Source organism: Scyliorhinus torazame, chromosome 1, assembly GCF_047496885.1.
Source record: "Scyliorhinus torazame isolate Kashiwa2021f chromosome 1, sScyTor2.1, whole genome shotgun sequence".
In the NCBI taxonomy this organism is placed as follows: Eukaryota; Metazoa; Chordata; class Chondrichthyes; order Carcharhiniformes; family Scyliorhinidae; genus Scyliorhinus; species Scyliorhinus torazame.
In genome coordinates, this window is record NC_092707.1 from 56,714,312 (window position 1) to 56,735,360 (window position 21,049).

General features: G+C 44.4%; 2 protein-coding genes across 8 annotated transcripts in view; one reads left to right on the forward strand and one right to left on the reverse strand.

Annotated features, from left to right (window-relative positions):
- The window catches only part of anapc5 (anaphase promoting complex subunit 5), a 70,025-nt gene extending 59,632 nt beyond the window's left edge, over positions 1 to 10,393 (reverse strand). Inside the window, exon 1 of one of the 2 annotated variants that reach the window (XM_072495138.1) lies at positions 10,254 to 10,393. The gene's annotated coding sequence lies outside the window, so the exon portion shown is untranslated. The remainder of the gene's footprint in view (positions 1 to 10,253) is intronic. The other variant, XM_072495135.1, reaches the window with a different exon arrangement.
- The window catches only part of rnf34a (ring finger protein 34a), a 125,576-nt gene that overhangs the window by 2,436 nt on the left and 102,091 nt on the right, over positions 1 to 21,049 (forward strand). For 2 of the 6 annotated variants that reach the window (XM_072495144.1, XM_072495139.1), the window contains exons 2-3: positions 1,111 to 1,240; positions 20,471 to 20,689. In XM_072495144.1, coding sequence (XP_072351245.1) covers positions 1,217 to 1,240; positions 20,471 to 20,689 — 243 coding nt within the window. In that variant the 5' untranslated portion in view covers positions 1,111 to 1,216. Of the gene's footprint in view, positions 1 to 1,110; positions 1,241 to 10,499; positions 10,655 to 11,113; positions 11,493 to 18,245; positions 18,380 to 20,470; positions 20,690 to 21,049 lie in introns of those variants that run through there. The other 4 variants (XM_072495141.1, XM_072495142.1, XM_072495140.1 and 1 more) reach the window with 4 other exon arrangements.

Here is a 21,049-nt window from a genome sequence, read left to right on the forward strand (position 1 = left end):
GTCCGGCGAACCATGTCCATATGTTTTGGTCATGCCCGGCACTGGAGGGGCTCTGGAGAGGAGTGGCGGGAGCAATATCTCAGGTGGTGAAAGTCCGGGTCAAGGCAAGCTGGGGGCTAGCAATATTTGGAGTAGTGGACGAGCCGGGAGTGCAGGAGGCGAAAGAGGCCGGCATTCTGGCCTTTGCGTCCCTGGTAGCCCGGCGAAGGATCTTGCTAATGTGGAAGGAGGCGAAACCCCCTAGCGTGGAGGCCTGGACAAACGACATGGCTGGGTTCATAAAGTTGGAAAGGATTAAGTTTGCCTTAAGGGGGTCTGCGCAGGGGTTCTACAGGCGGTGGCAACCGTTCCTAGACTACCTCGCGGAGCGTTAGAGGAAGGTCGGTCAGCAGCAGCAGCAACCCTGGGGGGGGGGGGGGAGACGACGAGAGATTGTTTGAGGGGACGGACGAGCGGGGGATAACATGGAGGGTGGGGGAAACTGGCACGAACGGGCGGGAGCCAGTGTATAAAGCTCTGTAAATATATCATCTTACCATGTATATATCTTGCTCAGGGCGATTTTGTGTTATTTTGTTAGGGGGGGGGGGTTTATTGTTAGTAAGGGGAAAAAATTGTTTTGTTTTGTTAAAAAACTTTAATAAATATATATTTTTTAAAAAAGCTATGTGGGGAGGTTGGAGAAACTTGGTTTGTTCTCGCTGGAATGATGGAAGTTGAGAGGCGACCTGATAGAAGTCTACACGTTTATGAGGGGCATGGACAGAGTGGATAGTCAGAAGCTTTTTCCCAGGATGGAAGAGCCAATTACTAGGGGGCATAGGTTTAAGGCACAAGGGGCAAAGTTTAAAGGAGATGTACGAGGCAACTTTTTTTCACAGAGGGCGGTGGGAGCCTGGAACCCGTTGCCAGGAGAGGTAGTGGAAGCAAGCAGATATGATGGTGACTTTTAAGGGGTGCCTTGACAAATACATGAATAGGATGGGCATAGAGGGATATGGTTCCCAGAAGAGTAGGGTTTTTAGTTCAGACGGGCAGCATGGTTGGTGCAGGCGTGGAGAGCTGAAGGGCCTGTTACTGTGCTGTAATTTTCTTTTTCTTTGTTCACAGGTGACACTTGTACAGTACCTTTTAAAGTAGTAAAGCATCTGAAGGTACTTCATAGGATTATCAAAAAAATAAATTGACACCAAGTCACCTTGAGGTATGAGGGCAGATGACAAAAAGCTTGGTCACAGAGGTATGTTTCAAAAGGCATCTTAAAGGAGAAGAGAAAGGTAGAGAGGTGAAGAGGTTAACAAAAGATATAAGAATTTGGAGCAGGAGTAAGTTTTTAAGGCCCTTGAGCCTGCTCCGCCATTCAATATGATCATGGCTGATCTCAGCTTAGCTTCATCTTCACCTTTCTGCCCGCTCCTCATACCTCTTCATCCTGCTGCAAATTAAAAACGTAGCTATCTCCTCAAATTTGTTTAGTGTTCCGGCATCCAGTGCACTATGGAGTAGAGAATTCCACAGATTCATGACTCTTTGACTAAAGTAATTCCTCCTTATTTCAGTTTTAAATCTGTCACCCCTGAGCCTAAAACTATGGCCTCTTGTTCCAGAATGTCCGACAAGGGGAAACGTCCACCCTACATCTACCCTGTCAATCTCCTTTAGCATTTTATGTACCTCAATTAGGTCTTGTCTCGTTTTTCTAAAGTCCAGCGAGAAGAGGCCTAAACCGCTCAATCTCTCTTCACAAGACATATCTTCATCCCTGAAATCAATTTAGTGAACCTTGTCTGAATTTACATCCTTCCTCAAGTGAGGGGACCAAAACTGTGCGCAGTACTCCAGATGTGGTCTCACCAATGCCCTATACAGTTGTAAGAGCACTTCTGTCCTTTTATACTCTATTCCATTAGCAATGAATGACAAAATCCCATTTGCCTTCCTCATTACCATTGTTGCTCTTTTTAACCTTAGTCTATTTGCTCTGTTTACGTCACCTTTGCTCATGAGTCGCCAGGTATCTTTATGATACCGCCACGTGGTTAAAGTTCAGGTTATGATTAATAATACAGCACACCGCTTAGTAAGGATTAAAACAACGGTCATTTATTATATACAACGAGCAATATTAATACCCTAATACTACTATTTATATAATAAACCTATCACTACTGGCCAATACTTAACTTAGGAAGAGCCCACCAGATCAGGGAAACAAATGGCTTGTCCAATCAAATCTGGCCCGCAGGATTCAAAAGGCTGCTACAGGTCGGTGGCTAGGTGTCTCTACCGGATAGCGATCGCTGGATTCAAACTTACTATTGCCGGTGGCTGATCTTGCGAAGGTCTCGAGCAGACGAAGATGAGAGAGAGAGAGATCTGAACTTGGACCCCCACTTTTATAGGGCCCAGGGGCTTCCCGCCTCCCGGGGCGGCCCTTGACCCTGAGTCCCAAGTGATTGGATTCTGTCCCCAATCTCTGGGGTCGATGTGTCCAATGGTGAGGCGATTCCTCGATCGGGGGGTGGTCGCTCACCTGTCTTTGTTTCGGCCACTGCAGGCGCCGACAGGTCTGGCCGGTATTCAATTGCTAATATGTTGCAATTGTTCCCGGGGATAGCCGATTTAACTGTGGATGTCTGAATAGATGGGCTGCAAACAGTCCTGAATTCAACTGCGAATACCTGGGTTGATGGGCTGTTGATAGCCCTGAGTATCGATCTGGGCTACCTTCCCAGAGCCGAATATGCAAAACTGTCTGCAGATGCCTGCTTGTGTCTTCTTGGCTGCTTTTCCCAGCAGTCTTTCGGGTTAGCCGTTTTAAACTGGGTTTTGGCCAGATTAATCGGAACGCAGCCATTTTACATGGCTATATTCCCGCCTTGTGATCCTAACGCGAAGCGTAAAGGATCACATAAATTTTGTCCTCTTCGTTTCCCGACTGGGGGGGGGGGGGGGGGCACCTCCCACATGGCCACTACTCTGACCCTAGCTATGCACAAAAATTTACCTAAACAATTCTTGAGGGCACTATGTCAGGCAGGGGCATGTGTCTGGAAAAAAATAAACTGGGAACCTCTAATTTTACCTAAACAATTCTTCAAGTATTATACAATCTTATCTCTCTAAACATACAATAACAATTACAACATTTAATATATTCTTTCCTGGCTTGGCAGTCAAGCTCAGGATCATACATTTCCATACATTCTCTTTTTATTTACAGGAAAAACCGCCAGTGCATGTTTTATTATTCATATGTCGCAGGGGTCTGGGGTCTGGTCATAGCCGAATATCGGGGATCGGATCCGATAGACCGGGGTTCGAGCGCGGTACGCTCTCCTTTTCCACTTGCGGAGGCACATGGTCTGTACTGCACAACTGAGTATAGCCAATGCCAACAGTGCCTCAATGATGTACGATAGAGAGTACCATGTTATGAACTGGGCACACCAGGATAATGCAGCGTGGTTGGTGACTGGGCCCTCGGTACTACTGGGCAGTGAAGTGTTAACAGTAAAGGGGTTTGGAGTGATGGGGTCCGTGTTCCCGCGCAACCAAAGGTCCATAACAAACATGTTGAGCACGAAGAAGGGAGTCCTCATGGCTGTCTTCTTTCTTTTCCTTTTTCTGTTTACTGGTTTTCTCCGGACTTGGAGCTTCTGGAGTTCTGTAAGACAAGCGTAGTGTGTGTAAGTACTTTGGTTTAATATCTAGTGTGTTGGTGTGTCTGTCTTTCTTGGGGCCAATTAAACCCTTATAATTGGTCACAGTATGTGACTCTCCCCCCCCCATTTTTTTTTCAAAACAAATGTTTGGACACGGCACACTTCCCAATGGTGGACCAGTGCTAAGTTTATCATCCAAATGCTCTAGGATGTAAATAGCATGTGGCAGCAACCCAAAGGTTGCCTAAATAAAATAAAACTGTTTTTGAAAGAAAAGGTCGCATGAGGTGCGTGTGGGCCGCGACGGGTACGATTTGGGTGGAGTCCCCGGGTAGGACGGCTACCAATACCGTATCTTCCCTACCTGTGCGTTTTTGACCAACGGGGGGGTCCCCAGGTAGGGCGGGTCTCACGCCGTTTCTCCACTGCCTGAGCGACCAAAGAACGGACAAAAATGTAGTCATCATGGTGGGGTTACTGTTCTGATTCTACCATCAAATCAGAAGAGTAGCTACGATCGGGCGTCTGGTCTCGTGACCACGTATCAGCTGAAAAGCTAGTTCCTCTGAATGGGCGTCTGGTCTCGGTGGGCCTCTGAGGCAAGTCCTCAGAGGTTTCGGCAGAATGGGCGTGTGGCCGCGGTGGGTGTCAGTGGGAAAAGTTAAAAAGTTCAGGTGAATGGGTGTGGGGCGGTGAGAAAATTCTTCTGTAGGACGAACAACATTTAACAAACAGACAGACAACGAACAACATTTAACAAACAGACAGACAACGTAAAACATTCTGCAGGTTCCATCAGAAAGGACAACACTTTTCACCAAGTGTCTCCTTTAAATCATCATGTGGACACCTCAGTTCTCGGTCGCTATGGGCTCTGCCTTTTTCTTATCGAGAGTGCCTGTCGGTTGGGCACTCTGTGGTTTTTTAGGGCCATTGCATTCTCTAGCAAAATGTCCCAATTGTCCGCAATTGTACCACTCTTGCGGTTTGGCTGGGGGGCTGTTCTTTCCCTCGTTTACCAAGGCGGGGTTGCGGAGAGTGGTTCTTACTGCCTGCACGTCTGCGGCGGCTTGGTTTTCCTCGGGGGTTCTAGTTGCTGATTTGCCGTGAGCCGCTTGTTCCCAAACGCGGGACAATCTTTTGACCACCCACTTTTCATTATGAGCCTCCTCCGAGGGGTCATAATTGCTACAGGCATTCTGTCCTGCTTCCGTGGCATGGGAGATAAGGGTGCGGGTCCACTTGGCCATATTGTCTGGGGACAAATGGGCACGATCTACGTTGCCAAAAACGGCTTCAAAATGAATCCACAAGCGTCCTGCGAACGCTGTGGGGTGTTCAGACTTTTTCTGTCTGCATTTATTCAGACCATCTACGGGGTTGCCTCGGTTGTACCCGATCGCATCCAGAATGGCGGCATGCATTTCTGCAAGGGTGCCTCCTCCTACATTCTGTGGGTCGGCAAGGGCTGCTGCGACCGATGGGTCTAAGCTGAGGACCGTGAGCTTTACCTCCTCTTTCTCATCCAGGCCGTACATGGTCGCCTGGTGTTTGACGGTGGCGAAGAAATGGTGTGGGTCTGAAGCGGGGAGGAACGGTGTGATTTTGGCACACGCGTCCCGTAATTGGGTCACTGTGAGGGGGGTGGAATATAAGATCTCTGCCTCGTCTGCTGCGGCGGTGCGGTGGGTTGTTACAGGGTTCATGGGAGCCTGTATTATCTGTTGTGTGGGGGGTGGGGGTGCTTTCCTCCTTTGGGGTTTTCCTTGCGCACATGCTCCCTGAACATATCACTGCGCTGTCTCTTGCAATTCTTCCCAATCAGGGCCGTCTTCCTGGTCTAAACTTTCCCCAAAGGTTTCTTGAAATCCCTTTTGGACAGAAAGCAGTGCTTTCAAGTCTGCAATCTGCTTTCGGCACTTTGCACGGTCCAAAGTACTCTGTCTTTGTTCCGTGGTTGTGGCGTGGAGCGCTCTCAAGGCTGCCTTGAGATCACTGCATTGTTTCTGGAGCGTCTCTAACTGGTTTTCTGTTTCTTTCTTTACCAGGACTGCACGCTGCAGGTCCTGATAAGCCTTTTCATATTGTGACTGGAAACTTCTCAAGTGCGCCAGACAAGATTGGTGACCCCGTTTGGCGTCAGCCACCTCTTCGTCTTTTGCTGCTAATTTCCCTTTTAACTCCAGGTTCTCTTTCTCAATTTTGCATACATCGATTTTACTCATCCGATGTATGCCTTCGATTTCCTTGCGGAGCGTCCTGACGACCTCCTCTGTGCCTCGCAATTGTGCCAGACAGGACACAATTGCCATCGGCTTGCGCGCTTTTGCTAAACTCTTTCTGTGGATCTCACTCAGGTTCTCCCACCAAGTATGCCCTATACTTCCAGGACATGAGTCGTCGTTATTGCAGAAATCCTTCCACATGGGCCATCCTTTGCCCTGCAGAAATTTGCGGATTTCCACTTCCCAAACGGGACACTGTCCCGCCCCTACGCTGCTGACTGGTGCGACAGCAAAATCTTCGGGGTTCATGAGGCGCTGCATCGCTTGCATTGCCTGCATAGCTCTCTCTTATCTGCTCGTTACGTTCGAATTTGGAACAGGGGGCTAAGGTGGTGTGGTAGATGCGGGTACGGCTTGCGTTAATTTCCGAAATACCAACTGCCGATAGTTTTGACGCAACAAAAAATCTATCAGTTTTGCCTTATAACCCTGTTAGTTACGCATGCATATACACACTTCCGAATTGTGAATTATTAACCAGAACCGCTTGAACACTTGTGGGTTTTTTTTTGTTTCCGATTGGATTCTAATTCAAAATGTTGGGGTTCTCCTGGAGTGGTTTTCCACTTCTAAGTCGGGTCCCGGCGGAGTCGCCAATTATGTTGCTCTTTTTAACCTTAGTCTATTTGCTCTGTTTACGTCACCTTTGCTCATGAGTCGCCAGGTATCTTTATGATACCGCCACGTGGTTCAAGTTCAGGTTATGATTAATAATACAGCACATCGCTTAGTAAGGATTAAAACAACGGTCATTTATTATATACAACAAGCAATATTAATACTCTAATACTACTATTTATGTAATAAACCTATCACTACTGGCCAATACTTAACTTAGGAAGAGCCCACCAGGTCAGGGAAACGAATGGCTTGTCCAATCAAATCTGGCCCGCAGGATTCAAAAGGCTGCTACAGGTCGGTGGCTAGGTGTCTCTACCGGATAGCGATCGCTGGATTCAAACTTACTATTGCCGGTGGCTGATCTTGCGAAGGTCTCGAGCAGGCGAAGATGAGAGAGAGAGAGATCTGAACTTGGACCCCCACTTTTATAGGGCCCAGGGGCTTCCCGCCTCCCGGGGCGGCCCTTGACCCTGAGTCCCAAGTGATTGGATTCTGTCCCCAATCTCTGGGGTCGATGTGTCCAATGGTGAGGCGATTCCTCGATCGGGGGTGGTCGCTCACCTGTCTTTGTTTCGGCCACTGCAGGCGCCGACAGGTCTGGCCGGTATTCAATTGCTAATATGTTGCAATTGTTCCTGGGGATAGCCGATTTAACTGTGGATGTCTGAATAGATGGGCTGCAAACAGTCCTGAATGCAACTGCGAATACCTGGGTTGATGGGCTGTTGATAGCCCTGAGTATCGATCTGGGCTACCTTCCCAGAGCCGAATATGCAAAACTGTCTGCAGCTGCCTGCTTGTGTCTTCTTGGCTGCTTTTCCCAGCAGTCTTTCGGGTTAGCCGTTTTAAACTGGGTTTTGGCCAGATTAATCGGAACGCAGCCATTTTACATGGCTACACCATTTAAATCAGAAGTTGCCTTTTTATTCGTCCAACCAAAATAGATAACTCACACTAATCCATGTTAAATTCGATCTGCCAGATTTTGGCCGACTCACCTAACCTAAAGAAATCCACTTGTAAATTTCTTATTTCCTCATTGCAATTTGCTTTCCCACCTATTTTAGTGTAATCTGCAAATTTAGCTATAGTACATTCTATCCCTGGTTAATGAATGGAGTTCCAGAACTTAAGGCCCAGGCAGTCGAAAGCACAGCCAACAACAATGCAGCAATTAAAATTGGGATTTCTCAAAAGGCCAGAATTGGAGAAGCAAAGATATCTCAAAGGGTTGTGGGGTTGGAGGAAATTTCAGAGATAGAGCCGGGGGGGGGGGGGGGGGGGGGGGGGGGTACGATTTGAAAACGATACTTTTAATGTTGAGGCTTTACTTAACCAATGACCTGCGTAGATTAATGAGCACAGGGGTGATGGGTGATGTCCGAGATTGGACGTGCGCAGCCGGGTTTTGGATGACTACAACATAACAGGAAGGTGGGAGACTGGCTAGGAGTGCAATTGAATAGTTAGGTCTATAGATAACAAACACATCATTGAGGGTTTCAGCAGCAGTTAGCCAAAGCAGGGGTGAGTCGGACGATGTTACAGAGATGGAAATTGGTCGTCTTAGTGTTGCTGCAGATGTGATCAAACCTTTCTCGGAATCAAATATAACACCAAGAGAGTTAACAAAATTTCCAGAATAAATTTTAATTTTCAATCTTTCCTCCAACTATCATGAGTTGGCTAACTGAATCAGTTTGAATCCTAGATGGCGGGACTGACGTATGGAGGAGTGATTGAGTCGGTTAGGATTATATTTGCTGGGATTTCAAAGAAGGAGGGGGGATCTCATAGAAACCTATAAAATTCTAACAGAACTAAACAGGGTAGTTGCAGGAAGGATTTTCCCGATGGCAGGGGAGTCCAGGACCAGGGTTCACAGTCTAAGTAATGGAGGAAACCATTTAGGACTGAAATAAGGAGAACTTTCTTCGTCCAGAGAGTGGTGAGCCTGTGGAATTCTCTACCACAGAAAGCAGTTGAGGCTAAAACAGTTTTCAAGGAGTTAGATATAGCACTTGGGGCAAAAGGGATCAAATTATATTGGGGGATGGCAACAGGTTAGAGTTGGATGATTAGTCAGGTTCATAATTAATAGCAGAGCAGATTAGGAGGGCTCAATGGCCTACACCTGCTCCTATTTTCTATGCTTCTATTACCTTCATAGAGTCAAAGCGTTTACAACACAAACAAAATGAGAGCCTTTAGCTCATGGTGTCAACAAGCACCTATCTATTCTAATCCCATTTTCCAATACTTGGTCTGTGTCCTTGTTTGTTATGGCATTTCAAGTGCTTATCTAAATGCTTCTTAAATGTTGAGGGTTCCTGTCTCTACCACCTTTTCAGGCAGGGAGTTTCAGATTCCAGCCACCCTGAGTGAAAATGTTTTACCTCAAATCCCCTCTACATCTCCTGCCTCTTACCTTAAGTTACAACTCCTGGTTATTAACCCCTCAACTATAGGGAAAGATTCCTTCCCATTTACCCTATGTTCTTCATACTTTTGTACACCTCAATTATGTCCCCTCAACTGTCTCTACTTCTAAGGAAACCAACCCCAGCCTAGCCAGCCTCTCTGCAGTTGATATGTTCTGGCCCAGGCAATATCCAGGTGAATCTCTTCTGCACCCTCTCCAGTGCAATCACATCCATCCTATAGTGGTGACCAGAACTTCAGCTGATGACCATTTATTATAGCTCCAGCATAATCTCCCTGCTCTTAATTTCTATGCCTTGTCTAATAAAGGCAAGTTACCCATCTGCCTTCACTTTATCTACCTGTTCTGCTGCTTTCAGACATCAATGGACAAGCACCCCAATCTGGTCCTCTTTACTTCCTAGTGTTATACCATTCATTGTGCATTCCCATACCTTGTTAATCCTCCCAAAATGCATCACCTCGCATCTTTCAGGGTTAAATTCCATTTGTCACTGTTCTGCCCAGTCAGTCTATATCATCCTGTAATCTAAGAATTCATTGCTTGCTATTTACCACCACCAATTTACCATCTGCAAACTTACCAATCACACCTCCTAATTTCATGTCTAGACATTTAATGTAGACTACAAACAGCAAGGTACCAAGCACTGATATCTGTGGTACACCACTGGACACAAGCTTCCAGTCACAAAAACAACCTTCAACCATCACCCTCTGTCTCCTGCCACTAAATTAATTTTGGATCCAACTTTACCTGCATTGTCTAAATTTTAGAGCATAACCATTGCTGCACTTTTTCAGGAACTGCTATTGCCATTGAAACTTCCACTTGACCAATCTTTTGTTTCTACTCTCCCCATTGCCAGCTCCTTCTGCTTTGCACCATTATCCTTTATGTTATTTAATCTATTCTGCCTTCCATTATATCACAGACCTTCCCTTTTGCCCTTCCTTCAGCCTTTTCCTACATATGAGCATGCTTAAAACGCATATTTAACTTTTTTCCAGATCTAACAATAGGTCACCTGTTCTCCCTTGGCACATGTTGCCTGAACTGCTGACTATTTCCAACATTTCCTGGACCCATTTCAGATTTCCACCATCCACAGTATTTTGCTTTCGTACTGATTACGGAGGTAATGATTGAAGCAGAGACCATGTTAAGGTTTCGGGTGAAGGAAAATGACCCAAAGGGATTTAGTAACAGGGTTTGAATTTGATTGGAACTGCCGCTTACGTGGAGCAAATCATATCTGATATAACACTTCTTCAAGCTGATGACCTTTCGTTAGAAGTGGTCGGGCCTGTTTCCAAACTGTAATTTCCAGATAAGGACAAATCCTGCACCACCTTTCCCGGTCAAGAGTCTGACTCCCAGTCAAGAGTCTGACTCCCACTAAAGGCTGTCTCGAATGATCGTCACTTCCGGTATGCTCGACGTGAAACCTCGCTTCCGATTGATCGGTGCACATGTCAATCAGACTGGGGGCGGGGACGCGTCGGGTTGTGCGGAGCCGCAAAAAACAGCGGGGTGTCCGTTTACCGGACTGTGCGCTCGAGCTGCTGGGCATCTGGCACCGAGGGGCTGGACATGTTGGTGTAGTTTCGGGACGCGGACACGGAGCAACTGTCATGAAGGTACTGGTCCCTTTGGTATTTTCGGAGCCGTCATGTTGCTGGCGTGGCCCTCCGTTCCTGGAACGGTGTGGCTGCCACCTCCCCGATCGGGAGACGAATGACTTGTCGCCGGTGTCTGTCCGCAGATAATATTTGGCACCAAGGACGGGGGTCGACGCCGATTTTTGAAGCGGCTTTTCCTCAGATTGGGGAGGAGGGGAGGGGGGCGGCAGCAGCAGCATCTTCAAGCGTCCTTTTCAAATCGCTGGAACAGGAGCTGTAGGTGTGGAAAATGCGAGTGGGCGTTTACTGATGGCGGTGGCTGTACTTTAATTTTGAATTTTACACCACAACAAGTGTGGAAGCCAGGCGTGTTATTTATTGTGTTATTTACCGGCGACAGCAGCAAGGGAGGGAGGAGGGCTGCCTTGACTGTCTGGGTTAGGCCTGCTTTTTTTCTCTCTCTCTCTTTTTTTTTAGAGGCCGCGAGTGTGGCGCAGGGAATTGTACAGATGTGAAAGCTTTCCAGCCGCAATCCCTGGGGATTTTCAGATCTTTCCGTGCTAATGTTTGCGCGCGATGTGAGAATAAGGATTTGTCGGGGTGAAGGAAGGAAGAGCAGAGCGAGGATGCTAATGCCTAATCCGGAATATCTGCGGTGGTCAGCGATTGCCAACGTTTATGCTGTTCAACAGAAGATTGCTCACAGCCTTTGTTATTTGATTGTGCATATGAGGTTCAAAATAGATCAGTTTTAGTGTTTTCCACCCCATCCCTTTATTTAAGTGTTTCGGGTGAAGGACAATCAAGTGCGTGCCGTCAAGATGTTTCCAGCCCACTTCGACAAAATTATTAGATGGTGTGTGTCATGGTTTATTGAAATCCGAATGGTGAATTACTATTGTTTAAACCTCGAAATTAATCGAAAACGTTTATTTGAAAATTTCCAACGTAAGCAATGTATCAATACATCCAAATTGCACGATCTGTTTGTGTATTTTGTTTAGATTATATTGGTGTTCCCAAACTGTTTATTACTACACCCATGCTTGCATCGCTCCATGGGGCAACATTGATCACCAGTAGCGGAAGCGGACTGATGATTTTCAATGAATTTCGTACGACCATGGAAAAGGAAATTTGTTTCGTGTATTTTCACACACGAGTATCTTATTTCTCTACTAACACAGCAACAACCTTTACCTTTAACATAATTACATATCCCAAGGTGCTTCAGAACCTAATGAGATTAAACCAAGGAAGGGCACATTAGATCAGGTATCCCAAAACTTGGTCAAAGAAGTAGATTGTGTCTTTAAAAAAAAGAATCAGGTTTAAGGAAGGGGAGGGCAGCACAGTGGTGCACTGGTGAGCACTGCTGCCTCACAGCACTGAGAACCTGGGTTCGATCCCGGCCCTGGATCACTGTCCGTGTGGAGTTTGCACATTCTCCCCGTGTCTGCGTGGGTCACAACCCAAAAGGATGTGCAGATAGGTGGATTGGCCACGCTAAATTGGACACTAGTCCAATTTAAGCAATCCATTAAATCAAAGGAAAATACTGCAGATGCTAAAAATCTGAAATAAAAACAGAAAATACTAGATAAACTCAGCAGATCTGGCAGCATTTGTGGCGAAAGAAACGCAGTTAACGTTTAAAGCCTAATTAACCCATCTACCATTCTGTACATTTTCTGTAGAAGGGTCAATGGATTCAAACTTTTTTTAAAAAATTATTTTTATTCAGATTTTTATCGAAACAAAATGTTTTACATAACCATTAACAAGATTTAACAAAACAAGGTGAACGGTAACATTATATAGAGAAAAAAACAAGAATACAAACGTTTTTTTAAAATAAAAATTTAGAGTACCCAATTAATTTTTTTTCCAATTAAGAGGCAATTTAGCGTGGCCAATCCACCTAACCTGCACATCTTTTGGGTTATGGGGGCGAAACCCACGCAAACACGCTCCACACGGACAGTGACCCAGAGCCGGGATCGAACCTGGGACCACAAAGGTTGGTGGAATTGCGGATAGCGATGAGGACTGTCCGAGGATACAGCAGGATTTAGATCGTTTGGAGACTTGGGCGGAGAGATGGCAGATGGAGTTTAATCCGGACAAATGTGAGGTAATGCATTTTGGAAGGTCTAATGCAGGTAGGGAATATACAGTGAATGGTAGAACCCTCAAGAGTATTGAAAGTCAGAGAGATCTAGGTGTACAGGTCCACAGGTCACTGAAAGGGGCAACACAGGTGGAGAAGGTAGTCAAGAAGGCAAATGGCATTCTTGCCTTCATTGGCTGGGGCATTGAGTATAAGAATTGGCAAGTCATGTTGCAGCTGTATAGAACCTTAGTTAGGCCACACTTGGAGTATAGTGTTCAATTCTGGTCGCCACACTACCAGAAGGATGTGGAGGCTTTAGAGAGGGCGCAGAAGAGATTTACCAGGATGTTGCCTGGTATGGAGGGCATTAGCTATGAGGAGCGGTTGAATAAACTCGGTTTGTTCTCACTGGAACGACGGAGGTTGAGGGGTGACCTGATAGAGGTCTACAAAATTATGAGGGGCATAGGCAGAGTGGATAGTCAGAGGCTTTTCCCCAGGGTAGAGGGGTCAATTACTAGGGGGCATAGGTTTAAGGTGCGAGGGGCAAGGTTTAGAGGAGATGTATGAGGCAAGTCTTTTACTCAGAGGGTAGTGAGTGCCTGGAACTCGCTGCCGGAGGAGGTAGTGGAAGCAGGGACGATAGTGACATTTAAGGGGCATCTTGATAAATCCATGAATAGGATGGGAATAAAGGGATACGGACCCAGGAAGTGTGGAAGATTTTAGTTTAGACGGGCAGCATAGTCGGTACGGGCTTGGAGGGCCGAAGGGCCTGTTCCTGTGCTGTACTTTTCTTTGTTCTTTGTTAATGGATTCAAACATTAATTGTGTTTCTCCTTCCACATGTGCTGTTAGACCTGCTGAGTTTATCCAGTATTTTCTGTTTTTATTTTATATTAAATAAACTATCCTTTCTGTCATGACATGAACAATGTAAATAGCCTCGGACCAACCCTAGACAACTGAATAAATTGAAATATTAATGAATACATAATGATTTCTCTTTATCTCAGTGTGTAAAATTAGTCAATTTGCTAATTTGTTGCTTGTGGAATTTCAGATTTATTTTGGAGAGTTTCAACTTCCAATCAGTTTCTACAGTCAAACTTCTTTAATACTTGTTTTTGTAATAAGTAGGTGAAGACAATCCATACAGTTATGATAAGGCAAAGTCAACAAGCTATTCAGTGGTCTTTGAAACAACTTGGAAACCTTTTGATTGAGATCTGCAACTAAACAAGAGGCATGTCTTTAAAATTGATTCTCAAAAATCAGTCACCAGCATTGTTGATCAAATTTTGTTTTAGACGCAACAATCTTAGCCTTTCAAAAGTCCTCTGCAATTGGATTTTGAACCTTAGCAAAATCTTACAATTCACTTGCCACCTTTCAGGAAAATATTTGCTGAATTTTGTACAAATGTGAGACAAGTGCTCCAGAACTATATTTTTAACTTCTAAGTTTCACTGTCCAGAACAATAGAAGACTATGTCTTTTAAAAAAAAATTCAGAGTACCCAATTAATTTTTTCCAATTAAGGGGCAATTTAGAGTGGCCAATCCACCTACCTTGCACATCTTTGGGTTGTGGGGGTAAAACCCACGCAAACACGGGGAGAATGTGCAAACTCCACACGGACAGTGACCCAGACGTTGAGGCAGCAATGCTAACCATTGTGCCACTGTGCTGCCCCATAGAAGACTATGTCAGGAACATGGCAACATTGTCTTGCAATTAATGGCTACTCCATAAGAAAGTAATTTTGGCAAAGCTCTGTACATTTTCCATGGTAATGAAAATGTTACAATTCTCTTTTCAAGGAGAGGCTTGGTTAAGTATATCAGCCAAATAATCCAATAAAATCTGGAAACCCTGGTCAAGAAAGTTATGATAATTCAGTCACTTGAAAACCACAAGATAGGCATCACTCACACTTTAACTATCTTCATCGATCATTTCAGTTTGAGGAGCTTCACTTTAATAAAAGGATAAAATATATTTTTCAAAAGTTTATCATTGAAGATAGGATATTTGGTCTCCAGGGACATTTTCAATAGCTTGATTTTGTTTTTGCCATTGTGTGCAAGAAGAAAAAACTCTACCCCTTAAGTTGCTGAACACCAAATGTCATTAGCAGTTACAAAACACATTGAGGCTAAGGGAGCTAGGAACGTTAATTTAAAATGGTGGATCAGTGCAGTATCAGTTCATATATTTACTGATAGCAAACTGAAAACTACTACTAACCTGGTGCTAATACTACCCAAGTAAACTAACACCAACTGCCTGCTTTACTTGGGTATGTGGCCAATCAAAAGTCTGAATTACTATAGATTTTAAAGATGCGCTGAGTAAATGTGCCACGTGATAGTGTGACGAGGAATAGGGAGAGAGAGGAGTTGAACACGTGGCTACAGGGATGGTGCAGGAGGGAGGGTTTCAGATTTCTGGATAATTGGGGCTCATTCTGGAGTCGGTGGGACTTTTACAAACGGGTTGGTCTGCACCTGGACCAGAGGGGTACCAATATTCTGGGGGAGAAATTTGCTAATGCTCTTCAGGAGGGTTTAAACTAATTCAGCAGGTGCTTGGGAACCTGAATTGTAACTCCAGTATACAGGAGGTTGAGAGTAGTGAGGTCATGAATAGGGTTTCAAAGTTGCAGGAGTGTACCGACAGGCAGGAAGGTGGTTTAAAGTGTGTCTTCTTCAATGCCAGGAGCATCCGGAATAAGGTGGGTGAACTTGCGGCATGGGTTGGTACCTGGGACTTCAATGTTGTGGCCATTTCGGAGACATGGATAGAGCAGGGACAGGAATGGGTGTTGCAGGTGCCGGGATTTAGATATTTCAGTAAGCTCAGGGAAGGTGGTAAAAGAGGGGGAGGGGTGGCATTGTTAGTCAAAGACAGTATTACGGTGGCAGAGAGGACGTTTGATGAGGACTCGTCTACTGAGGTAGTATGGGCTGAGGTTAGAAACAGGAAAGGAGAGGTCACCCTGTTAGGGGTTTTCTATAGGCCTCTGAAAAGTTCCAGAGATGTAGAGGAGAGGATTGCAAAGATGATCCTGGATAGGAGCGAAAGCAACAGGGTAGTTGTTATGGGGGACTTTAACTTTCCAAATATTGACTGGAAACGCTATAGTTCGAGTACTTTAGATGGGTCCGTTTTTGTCCAATGTGTGCAGGAGGGTTTCCTGACACAATATGTAGATAGGCCAATGAGAGGCGAGGCCATATTGGATTTGGTACTGGGTAATGAACCAGGACAGGTGTTAGATTTGGAGGTAGGTGAGCACTTTGGTGATAGTGACCACAATTCGATTACGTTTACTTTAGTGATGGGAAGGGATAGGTATATACCGCAGGGCAAGAGTTATATCTGGGGGAAAGGCAATTATGATGCGATGAGACAAGAGTTAGGATACATCGGATGGAGAGTAAAACTGCAGGGGATGGGCACAATGGAAATGTGGAGCTTGTTCAAGGAACAGCTACTGCGTGTCCTTGATAAGTATATACCTGTCAGGCAGGGAGGAAGTGGTCGAGTGGGGGAACCGTGGTTTACTAAAGCAGTCGAAACACTTGTCAAGAGGAAGAAGGAGACTTATGTAAAGATGAGACATGAAGGTTCAGTTAGGGCGCTCGAGAGTTACAAGTTAGCTAGGAAGGACCTAAAGAGAGAGCTAAGAAGAGCCTGGAGGGGACATGAGAAGTCTTTGGCAGGTAGGATCAAGGATAACCCTAAAGCTTTCTATAGATATGTCAGGAATAAAAGAATGACTGGGGTAAGAGTAGGGCCAGTCAAGGACAGTAGTGGGAAGTTGTGCTTGGAGTCCGAGGAGATAGGAGAGGTGCTAAATGAATATTTTTCGTCAGTATTCACACAGGAAAAAGACACTGTTGTCGAGGAGAATACTGAGATTCAGGCTACTAGACTAGAAGAGCTTGAGGCTCATAAGGAGGAGGTGTTAGCAATTCTGGAAACTGTGAAAATAGATAAGTCACCTGGGTCGGATGGGATTTGTCCTAGGATTCTCTGGGAAGCTAGGGAGGAGATTGCTGAGCCTTTGACCTTGATCTTTAAGTCATCTTTGTCTACAGGAATAGTGCCAGAAGACTGGAGGATAGCAAATGTTGTCCCCTTGTTCAAGAAGGGGAGTAGAGATAACCCCGGTAACTATAGACCAGTGAGCCTTACCTCTGTTGTGGGCAAAATCTTGGAAAGGTTTATAAGAGATAGGGTGTATAATCATCTGGAAAGGAATAATTTGATGAGAGATAGTCAACACGGTTTTGTGAAGGGTAGGTCGTGCCTCACAAACCTTATAGAGTTCTTTGAGAAGGTGACCAAACAGGTGGATGAGGGTAAAGCAGTTGATGTGGTGTATATGGATTTCAGTAAAGCGTTTGATATGGTTCCCCATGGTAGGCTACTGCAGAAAATACGGAGGCATGGGATTCAGGGTGATTTAGCAGTTTGGATCAGATATTGGCTAGCTGGAAGAAGACAAAGGGTAGTGGTTGATGGGAAATGTTCAGACTGGAGTCCAGTTACTAGTGGTGTACCACAAGGATCTATTTTGGGGCCACTGCTGTTTGTCATTTTTATAAATGACCTGGAGGAGGGCGTAGAAGGATGGGTGAGTAAATTTGCAGATGACACTAAAGTCGGTGGAGTTGTGGACAGTGCGGAAGGATGTTACAAGTTACAGAGGGACATAGATAAGCTGCAACGCTGGGCTGAGAGGTGGCAAATGGAGTTCATGCAGAAAAGTGTGAGGTGATTCATTTTGGAAGGAATAACAGGAAGACTGAGTACTGGGCTAATGGTAAGATTCTTGGCAGTGTGGCTGAGCAGAGAGATCTCGGTGTCCATGTACATAGATCCCTGAAAGTTGCCACCCAGGTTGAGAGGGTTGTTAAGAAGGCGTACGGTGTGTTAGCTTTTATTGGTAGAGGGATTGAGTTTAGGAGCCATGAGGTCCTGTTGCAGCTATCCAACACTCTGGTGCGGCCGCATTTGGAGTATTGCGTGGACTCGCCAACACTAAGGACATTCAAATGGTCATTGGATAGACATATGGACAATAAGGGAATAGTGTAGATGGGCCTTAGAGTGGTTTCACAGGTCGGCGCAACATCGAGGGCCGAAGGGCCTGTACTGCGCTGTTATGTTCTATGCTCTAAATTTAGACATAAAGTTAACATCAGAAACGGTTCTGATTCAACCAAGTTCTATTTTTAGAAATGTGTGAAATTTCAAACATCTTGTACTGTGCTGAGATACCTAATGCAGGGATATAACAGTGTATGCTTTTTATTCAAATTTCATCTTCACTTTGCTCATAAGTAAAAACAGAAAATGCTGGAAAATCTCAGCAGGTCTGGCAATATCTGTGGAGAGAGAAACAGAGTTAGCATTTTGAGTCTGTATGACTTCTTCAGAGCTAAGGAAAGGGAGAAATGTGATGGATTATATATTGTATAACAGGAGGTTGAGCAGAGTCGAAGGTCAATGATAGGTGGGAGCCAGGAGCGATTGCAACAAAGACGTGTTGGGCACAAGACCGAGGAAGCATTAATGGCAGTGTGAAAGGCTATGGAAGGTGCTGATAGTGGCATTAGGTAAGATAGCTGAATGTGTTAATGTCAATTTGCTCAGTTCCTTTCAAATTTATCGAACTTCAGACTTGTAATGCGTATCCTCTGGCGCCATGAATTGGCATCAGTGGCTCTTCTTCGCCAGACTGTTCTCCTTCACTTTTGTAATGAAGGACCAGTTGATGTTTTTAGTTGATATTGGTTAAGAAAAGGAGCATGGCTTCTCTCTGCTTTTCCTTGAATCTCTTACATCTGCTTGAACAGGCTGATATGGCTTCAGTTTTTTTGTTTCATCCGAAGAGCACCTCTTCCTCAGTACAGAATTGATGTCTCTGCCTAGTGCTGAAGACCTGAAGTGGGAATGTAACGCCGATGTTCATAAGTTTCAAATTCTTTTAAATACTGCAAAGAATTTTGTAAAATTATGGAAGAGCTCTTCCCTGCCTATAAATAGTGATGAGGAAGCTTATTACCAGGATGCTCTTTCAAGCTCAGTTAAAATAATCTAGGATAGGGCAGCACAGTGGTTAGCACTGCTGCCTCCAGCGCTGAGGACCCGTGTTCAATCCCTGTCTGTGTGGAGTTTGCACATTCTCCCCGTTTCAGCGTGGGCCTCACCCCCACAACCAAAAGATGTGTAGGTAGGTGGATTGGCCATGCTAAATTGCCCCTTACTTAGAAAAAAAGAATTGGATACTCTAAAATCATTTTAAAAATCTCCATAAGAACCCTAAATCTTTCACAGAGTTTTTATTCATCTGTCCTAATTCTTTGCATGTGGCTTGACGTCAGATTTGGTTTAATAATGCTCCTGTGAAGCATCTTGTGGAATTTTATCATGTTAAAGGCAGCATACAAATACAAGCTATTGTTGCATGCTTTAACGCAGTATTGCCTTGATAAACACTGCTTGCTAACTATAGATGTGGCTATGACATGTTCTATCCACATGCATTGATGTTAGTAGAAAATGCCTTACACTCACACAATACAAATAACTGTTCGGTAAATAGACATCTGAAGTACAAACATCTACTTCCGTTCAATACCTAAGGCAGAATGGCACACGCAATGATCAGAAATCACTTGCAAATATGCGCACGCCCTTTGTAAAAAGGCAAATTACTGCGGATGCTGGAATCTGAAACCAAAAAAGTAAATGCTGGAAAATCTCTTTGACAAAGGGTCATCTGGACTTGAAACGTTAGCTCTCTTCTCTCCTTAGAGATGCTGCCAGACCTGCTGAGATTTTCCAGCATTTTCTCTTTGGGTACGCACGCACTTTAATCATTGTGTGATTCTTGGTAAAATAGTAAGTTGAGAAGCTTAGTTTGCAACTATGAAATTAAATATTAAGATCAGACGTCCAATAATGGTATATACCCTCTCAACAATCACCGCCAAAATTAAAATTTCTACCATTTGTCTCATTGCTGTTTATGAAATCTGTCTTTGTGCAAATTTGTGGTAATATTTACCTACTTAACAATAATTAATGGCTATGAGCAACTTGAACCATTCCAAAAACATAACAGTGTACCAGATTTCTCACTGGTCAGTCAGTCACTAATTGTCCTCTTGGGAGCAGAAATGTGTGACCAGTTGAACTAAAGTTACGTGAGGGATAAAGCACAGGGAAGACTTAAATCCCTTCATTCTTAATATTGCAGGTTTTTGTTTGATTTGTTACCATGCTATTAAATTCAGTCTGTAAGGTCTCCAGTTTCAGGAACGTGTCTGAACATGCTGCCTATATTATGTATCAATGCTTTCTGTGCCTGCCTATTAACTCATGTTTGAATTACAATATATAGCTTGAAAATATTGACTGAGTTTATGTATCAATGCTTTCTCTGCCTGTCTCTTAATTTAAGCCTGAATTACAATATATAGCTTGAAAATATTGACTGAGTAGGATAATACTATGTTAATTGGAGATTGCTGTAAAATGTAACCTTTTCTGTCTTTATAATTATCCCTAATGTAAATTAATTAAACTAATATAATTGTGAGGTTTTTAAAGAATTGTGAAGTTTATTCAATACTCTATGAACCTTGTTCTTAGGCAAGTAGTGCACTTCTGTAAAGTGTATGAATTTTGTGTCTGCTTTATAGGCTGGGGCCACGTCGATGTGGGCTTCATGTTGTGGTCTACTAAATGAAGTAATGGGTACTGGAACGGTGCGTGGACAGCAACCTGGGTTCAGTGGAGGTACAGGGCCATTCAGATTTGCCCACAGCGCAGGATATTCTACGTATCCCTCCCCAATGCCGGAAATCCCAAATATAGTCTGTAAAGGCTGTGGTCAGGCCTTTTCTCTCTTTAGGAAGAAGGTGAGCTGGGTAGTCTTTAATTGATTTGTTGTACTAACTTGGTATTCGTACATTAATTCATGCATTAAAGCGGGGGAAAGGAGCAAGAGGGAGAAAATAGTGTTTGAATTAAAAGCTGAATTTAGAACAGGCTACATGTGAGTTGTATGCATAGATAATGCTGTGGCACATATGTCTACTGCATATAAAATGTTTCCCGTCCTCTGTGATAGCAGTGAAGCAAACACTGCTCAGGCTGTATTAATACTTGCCAGATTTCGTTTATTTTAGCAGTTTGAATTTTGTGTGAACTGACAATAGCGAAAACATGCATTTATATTGAGTCATTAACAGGGTGGTATGGTGGCACAATGGTTAGCA